The 8,365-nt window shown below is 36.6% G+C and overlaps 1 protein-coding gene across 2 annotated transcripts in view; it reads right to left on the bottom strand.

The window, feature by feature from the left end:
• Nucleotides 1-8,365, bottom strand: part of FNDC3A (fibronectin type III domain containing 3A) — a 340,392-nt gene that overhangs the window by 125,095 nt on the left and 206,932 nt on the right. The window contains exon 1 of one of the 2 annotated variants that reach the window (XM_006837647.1): nucleotides 2,719-2,812. The exons of the other annotated variant lie outside the window; for it this stretch is intronic. Within the exon in view, the coding sequence (XP_006837710.1) occupies nucleotides 2,719-2,725 (7 nt within the window). The 5' untranslated portion in view covers nucleotides 2,726-2,812. Of the gene's footprint in view, nucleotides 1-2,718; nucleotides 2,813-8,365 lie in introns of those variants that run through there. 2 annotated transcript variants of the gene reach the window in all.

Here is an 8,365-nt window from a genome sequence, read left to right as displayed (position 1 = left end):
ATATATATATATTTGTTGTTAAGTACCGTGGAATCGGTTCCGACTCATAGTGATCCTACAAAGGGTTTCTGAGGCTGTAAACCTTTATGGGAGCAGACTGCCTCATCTTTCTCCCGCGGAAGCGCTGGTAGTTTCAAACTGCCAACCTTGAGGTTAGCAGCCCGATTTGTAACCACTACGCTACCAGAGCTCCTTATATAACATGTTATATATACATATATACTATGTCATTCTGTGTCTGGTAGTACTACCATTTTATCTATAAAATACATGAAATACACATGTTGCATGCAGAAAGCTACTATTTTTGCTATGTTCTCTGATCAAGATTTCTGAACTCTATTATGGTTTTATAGGAAAAGCACTGGACTGTTAATTGCAGGGTCAGCAGTTCAAATCTACCAGGTACTCTTCAGAAACCCTATACAGGGTTGCTATGAGTTGGAATCCACTTGATGGCACTTAACAATCATAACCTTACAGGACCATTATGTATATGTGGTCCTACAGTGGACGTTATAAGGCACATGATTGTATTTTGAACATACCATCCCCTTAACTTTATTAACAAAAGAGGGATATTATAAAAGTTGAAAAATCAGAATTCAACCTGAGTAATTGCAGACTAACAATGTAATCTATGGCAAAAAAAAACCCCCACCAAAACGAAACTATGAGTTGAAATTGACTCAGTGGCAGTGGGTTTGTTTTTTGTTTTGATGTAATCTGAGGTTTAAGAACTATCCTCTGATGTTTCTAAGAAAGATAAAGATTTTTGGTGTCTTTATATCCTTGAAATACAAGAGAAAAAGGAAGAAGAAACTTTTCTTAAGTTTAAGCCAATATTTACTATTAATTTATAGAACAATCTTGTGAGCTACTTTACACATCTATACAATAAAAGCCAAATATATTGGGCTCAGAGAGAAACAAGACCAATTTTAGACTAATGCTGGTTTACTTCCACTAGTTTGCTCATACAAACTACCTATCATTATTAGATTTCTGAAGCATAAGAGCTAACTTAGATATTATTTATAATATATGAAATCTATCAATCAAAATATAATTCAATTAAAACTGTATTTATAATTGTACTAATAACAATAAATAATTTACAGAGCTTCTATCATATTAAATCATTAGAAAAAAGTGATTTTTGGTGTTTTTTTTTTAATTATTACTGATTACATTTAAAATCATAAAATTACATGACTGCTTTGGGTTGTTTTCCTTTTACTATAACTAAAAATACAAACACTACTACTCAAAACATATTCTGATAGATGCTAAAATAGTTTATGGGCGTCCTGATATGGCACTGTAGGATAAGTTCTGGCCTGCTAACCACAAGGTCGGTGTTTAAAAAAACCCACCAGCCGCTCCTCAAAAAGCCTATGCATTGACTCGATAGCACTTAACAAAACAGTTATAGTTCAAAAGTAAATAATTCTACTTTATCCTTTAGTTATATTTAAGTGTTGTATTGCAAACGACGGAGTCCTGGTGCGGTGCTGTGGGTTAATGCGCCAGACTGCAAAGTCGTCTGAACTGCAAGGTCCGCGGTTCAAGCTCACCAGCCGCTTCTCAGAAACCCTATACAGGGTCGCTATGGGTCAGAATCGACTTGACAGCACCTCACAACAACTGCAAACAGGACAAGACAAAACTAAAACAAACCAGCAGATATTACTAGCCAAAGTCCAAGTATATGATTAACTCCTCTACAAAGCAATCATTTCACTTTAGCAAATAAATTTTCATGCCTGAGGCTCTATGGTACATTGGCATATTTAATATCTAAAGTTTTGGTGCTTAGTATATTTAACAGTGAACATATAAAACCTCTACTGTATAAGCATAGCAATATGAAATATTAATTTGTTACTATTTGTGTGTCTCTATAGTAAAATCCTAAAGCCTCACATATTTAATGATGTAAATGTTTGATGACCCACTTAGTTATAAAACTACTTTCCCATTTGGGAAGTAATTAACAGATGAGCTACAAGCTCTAGCTGATATTTGTATTCAGAGAGGGGATTTCTGTCCCAAGGAAAAGCTAAATCACAAAAGTAGCATATCTAAACAACCATGGTTATACCTAATAGCTTTTTAATAATCTACTTGATTTGAGAAAAATCAAACCAAAACATCATGCTATAGAAGAAACAGTTATCACCAATTACCTTAAGAAACAATTTAAGAAACCCCCTAGTCCCAATTTCTCATAAAGTATCACCAATGATTTTAAAAGGGAGCTATTTCATCTAGCATAAACTAACATTTTACTAATTGTTTTCTTTACTATTATATATTTACATGTGAGAATTAAAAAAAAAAAAAAAAAAGGCAACTATGAATTTGTCCAGTAGCTTAAATTCTTAAAATGCAACGGGCTGAAGTGATACACAGTTTCTTGATAAGCAAGCTCTCACAATGGCTTCCAAATAATCTGATGCCGATTTTAGTTTTAAAAACAAAAACGTAGTAAAATAAAAGTGCTGGAAAGAAATATTATGTGGGATATAAAATCAGCCCAACTCTGAATACAGTCTAATCTTTTAATAATTACATAGCAACAATAAAAAATATTCTTTAGCGATTATATTTGGCACCTATTTAAAAAGAAATCCACACGGCATATTTTAGATAAAAACAATGCTTTCTATGTTTTATAATAAAAGCAGAATGTTCAAAACACTCAGGATAGCTTACCACTCATTTTGTTTTTACAGTAGCAGCAGAGAACAAGAAAATCCAAGGAAACAGCGTAGGACACGTTCACAGCTTTAATTGGAGAATGGTTTCTTTCTTTCTTTCTTTTTTTTTTTTTTAAAAAACAAAGCTGTAAGAGGAAAAGCTCCTTTGACCGAGTCACGTGACAGGCAGCACGTGACCAGCACTGAACCAGGAAAGGGAAGGGGAAAAAAAAACTAACACTCCTGTCGTGTTTGTAGTGTTTCTGATTTAGTAAGTGCTTTACTCTGCCACTGCCCTGAATTTGATTATTTTCAGACATTTTTGTGAACCAATTAAGAGCTCAACACAATACATGTACAGAAATAGATACCTGATTTTAAGCCATGGTCGTCTTTACTTTTTTTTCTGATACTATCTCAGGCACTATCTTTCAATTAATATTTTATTATCCAGCCTGCTGCTCTTCATTTTAAAAGTTTGGTATATACATAACATCGATTCATTAAAAACATATGATATGAAATGTCATTCTAAATTTTATCTACTCTCCATACTGAACGCTTACAGAATGCCAGGTTTCTCAACCAAGGGGTTTAGTTACATTTCAGGCAAATACCAGCCTAGATAAATAAAGTATTATTTGTTTATTTTCTCTGATTTAATTTTGTAAATTTTAATCTGGACACAAATACAAATTCTTGGTGGGTAACATTCTCACACATATCCATAAATTCTAGAATTCTAGAAATAGGTTCAGGAGAGCAAAAAAAGAGAAAGGGGTAGGAGATACAGAATTATTAATATGTGCACCCAGACCTTGCTGCATGAGGTTTGGTTACAAAATAAAGAAGACAACTGCGAAACCTTTAGGAGAGCTTTTTCACTACTTTAGGAGAGGTTTAGCAGAAACTTATTAACGACTGTCATAAAAATATAGGTAATAATAATGGGTGATATGTAAAAATTTACAGAGTGGGAAGAAAATTTTGTTATCAAAATATGAGCTTTAAAGCTAGATTTAAAAATTATCAGCAAGGAATTTACTTCTTTGAGCCTCACCCTCTTTTTAGAAAAAGGTTTAAATATAATTTAATCTCATGGCATTGTTGTAAGAATCAAACTATAGATAAATTTAAAGCACCAAGCACACTGACTGACATTACTCAATAAGTGGCAATCATTATTACAAGTAAAAGTATGATTACTATGTTTCCAGAGAAAATTATCTAGTCCTTTCTACCTACCAGTTAGTGTTTTATATGTATTAGCAAACTAAATCCTTCCAATAACTCTGAAGTAGCACCATTTATGGGCAAGAAAACTGAAGCACAGAGTAAGATGAGAAGCAAGATGAAAGTCAAAGCCAGGATCATATATTAAGTCTATTACAAAAAAGTATAAATCACATTTAAAGAGTCAAGTTCCTAAAAAAGTGGAAAAGAACTGGTTAAGAATAACCTAGAGCAGAAAATTTCAATAAATACATGCCAATCACCCCCAGAGGAGCTAAGTGAGTGCCTAACTTCTATAAAGTAATTGCAAACTTTGTGTGGTGCTGTAGGACAAGCACTTGACTTTCTAACCACAAGGTTGGCAGTTCAAACATATTTGGCTCTCTACAGAAACCCTATACAGGGTTGCTACAAGTTGAAACAAACTCAACCGCACTTAACAAGAAGCATCTAAAGGAGTCCTGGTGTAGGATAAGCACTGGACTTTTAACTGCAAGGTCAATAATTCAAATCCATCAGCTGAGTCCTTGTGTGGTGCTGCAGGAAAAGCACTAATTTGCTAATTGCAAGGTCAGCAGTTCAGATACACCAGCCGCTCTGTAGAAACTCTATACAGGGTTGCTATGAATCAGAAAAGACTTCTGGTGTGGCACTGTAGGATCAGCACTGGACAGTGAATCACAAGGTCAGCAGTTCAAACCCACCAGCTGCTCTTTGGAAACTATGTATACAGGGTCGCTTTGGAATCCACTCGACAACACTTAACAACAACAACAACATGAGTCTGAACCAACTCGGTAACACTTAACAATTGGTTTCTTTTGTTTCACATAATTTTCTGAGCTGAGTTCATTTTGGTTTTAGGTTTTATTGTCATTGTCTTTATGTCTTTGTTGCTGCTGTTTTAATGTTTACTTGACCTCTACAATTATCCTCTTATTCATTTTGATGAGGTTTACTAATTTTCTTTGAGGTTGTTGTTGTTAGGTGCCATCAAGTCAGTACCAACTCATAGCGACTTTATGCACAGCAGAACGTAACAGTGCCCGATCCTGGGCCAACCTCACTACTGTTGCCACGCTTGAGTTCATCGATGCTGCCACTTGGCCAATACATCTCGTTGTGGGTCTTCCTCTTTTTCTCTGATCCTTCACCTTACCAAACATGATAACCTTCTCCAGTGACTGGTCCCTCCTGACAATATGTCTGAAGTATGAGAGACGAAGTTTGGCCATCATGACCTCCAAGGAGCACTCTGGCTACACTTCTTCCAGCCCATGGCACTTTCAATATTCTCCTCCTCCAACACCATTACTCAAAAGCATCAATTCTTCTACGGTCTTCCTTATTCAGTGTCTAGATTTTGCATGCTATGATGTTATTGAAAATACCATGGCTTGGGTCTGGTGCACCTTAGTCCTCAAGCTGACATCTTTGCTCTTCAACACTTTAAAACGTCTTGTGCAGCAGATTTGCCTAATGGAATACTTCGTTTGATTTCTTGACTGCTGCTTCCGTGAATGTTAATAGTTGATCTAAGAAGAATGAAGTCGTTGACAACTTCATTTTTTTCTCCATTGATAAGAATGTTGTTTACTGGTCCAGTGGTGAGGATTTTTGTTTTCTTTACAGTGAGATGCAATCCATACCAAAGGCTGTGTGCTCTTTGATCTTCATCAGTAAATGTTTTAAGTCCTCTTCACTTTTAGCAAGCAAGGCTATATCATCTGAGGCTACCCTATATTTATTATTAATTTCTTCCCCAGTTTAAAACAAGTCTTTTATCCTGAAATTTATTTGACTTTCTCACTAGTTACAAGTTCTGTTAACTCCAATGACACTTAAAACAAGAAGCACCTAAAAGGGGCCCTGGTGGCACTGTGGGCTAACATTGGGCTGCTAAATGCAAAGCTGACAGAGCAAATCTACCAGTGGGTCCTGTTCCAGTAAAGATTTAGTCTCAGAAACCCCTATTAGGAGTCACTATGAGTTGAAATTGACTTTATAGCAGTAGATTTGGGGTAAGCAAAGGACATTCCTGGTTTCCACAGCATCTGCTTGTAGATGTTAGAGTCAGTGTTGGTAAAGCCAACCATACTTCTGATCATCAGCTTCTATACTGTAGCAAGTTCTTAGAGCCAACTTGCTCATTTCTGTTCAGATCCTTGTACTGCTGTGTTTTTCCATTTCCTGATTTTTCCTGTCATTGATTACCTCCTTTCCAATCTTTTCCTATGTGTTCACAAGAATCCCTTTTTACCCCATTATAAATAAATCCTCCTTACATGAGTATTTACCTTTTCTAAAAATACAGCTATGAATGTGGTGGATCATGTTGTTGTTTAGTACTGTCCAGTCAGTTCTGACTTATAGGGAACCTGTACAGGATTTCCAAGGAGTGGCCGGTGAGTATGAACCGCCGACCTTGTGGTCCAGTGCGTTATCCTGTAGCACCACAGGACTTCTGGTAGAGCATACAGTAGGCAAAATGGTGAAAAGTTCCATGATATTATCAAATGTTGTAAGTCAATGAATTGATGGACCTGGGTGCTCAGGAACATACTTTCAGGAGACCCCATGGTCAATTGACATAACACAATTATGACAATGTTCTACATCCTGCTTGGGTGAGTACTATCTGAGATTTTGAAAGCTCATAAGTGGCTGTCTAAGGTACAGCTATTGGTCTGTCTGTGTGAGGAAGAAAGAGGAGTGATATGAATGGAAGAGACTTGGAACCAATTAGTCTAATGAACTAATAGAACATGTAAACAACAGTCTATATAACTCTGAGACCAGAAGAACTATAGTCAATCATTCAGGGCAACATTTTCTAAGGACAAAGTTGAGAAGGGATAAAAAGGGGGGTTGGATGCAAATAGGAACCAAGGGAGAAAGCAGGATAACTGTTGTTACATGGAGGGGATTGTAATCATTGTGATGAAATGAAGTATATTATTTATTGCATGTAAAACTGATGATCTTGTCTGTAAACCTTCACTCAATTCACAATAAAAAGTTAAAAATAAATAAATAAATCCTCTTACACCATCAGCCTTTTCATAGTACACCTGATCCTATGTTTCCCTTAAATGAAACCTGGCTTTCAACTGAATAAAGTTTCACAGAAGCCTCCTGGTGAGGAAGTGGTGTCTCCAGACAGTCCAAGAATGCTTTCCCTTACCTGCTTCTTTTCCGTTGAGATCATGCCCTATGAATATTCATCTTCAACCCCTTCTCACTGCTGTCACTTATTCATTTGGAAGTCTAGTTGGCAGCTGTTTCTATACCCTAAGTCATGTCCATTAGCACAGTGACTTTACTGTCCAAAACCATTTCCCCCTTTTAGGTTGTAAAGTGCAACTGAATTGGCTCTGACTCATAACAACCCTGTATTTGGTTTCCAAGAAGTGGCCGGTGGGTTTAAACAACCAACCTTGTACTTAACAATCCAGTGCTACTCCTACTACGTACCCAAAACCCAGTTCCTAATGAAAAAAAACCCCAACACTCTTCCACTCTATTTTTAGCATAGGTTGACACATTCTGAAACCATCACCTAGAATTCAAGGACAGGAAACCTGGGGGCACAGTGGTCAAAATGTTTGACTGCTAAAATGCAAACTGCCAAATTGTTGGCAGTTTGAACCTACCAGGCCCTTTGTGGAGAAAGATGTTTGGAATCTTAATTTTTTATGTTTCAGTTTTGGTCTATCATCTCTTTCTCTCCAGTTAATTTTATTCTACTATGTATGTTCTACTTCCTCATGCTCTCCCTTTTCTCCTGCTGAACACTGCCATAATCTCATTTCTTCAGACCAGCATCTTTATAAATTTAGTATACAATCTTAACTCAGCCTTCAGCATTGTTCAAGAATCCTTTTAGGAATCTGTCCCTGGTCAATAACACATCCTATATTCTAGAGAGATAATCAGAGATTCTCACCATTAATGCTCCAATTACTAAAATGGATGTTTACAGCTTCTTCTCTCCATTTTGAGTTGATCCCCATCAGGAAATGAAGGTCGTCCTCCATTCATATCACCATGGTCATCTCTACTTTGAGGAGGCAGCTCTTCTCCTGTTTTATTTTTAAGTGCCTTCCAATCTGAGAGGTTCACCTTCTGGCACTATATCTGACCAAATTCTGGAGTTAATCATGTTTTAATATTCAACATTCTGGTGCTATCTGACAGTGTTCTACTGCTATTCATAAAGTTTTCCGTGGCTAAGCGTTCACAAGCAGTCTGCCTCACCTTCTTCCTAGTCTGTCTTAGCCTGGAAGCTCAGCTGAAACCTGTCCATCACAGGTGTATGCTGCTGGTATTTAAAATGCCAGTGGCACAGCTTCCAGCATCACAGCAACACACAAGTCACCACAATATGACAAATAGACAGATGCATAAAGATTAATATCTTAGGCATTAGT

The sequence above is a fragment of the Chrysochloris asiatica genome, unplaced genomic scaffold, assembly GCF_000296735.1.
Source record: "Chrysochloris asiatica unplaced genomic scaffold, ChrAsi1.0 scaffold00022, whole genome shotgun sequence".
NCBI classification, from domain to species: domain Eukaryota; kingdom Metazoa; phylum Chordata; class Mammalia; order Afrosoricida; family Chrysochloridae; genus Chrysochloris; species Chrysochloris asiatica.
This window is presented reverse-complemented; position numbering and strand designations above follow the sequence as displayed.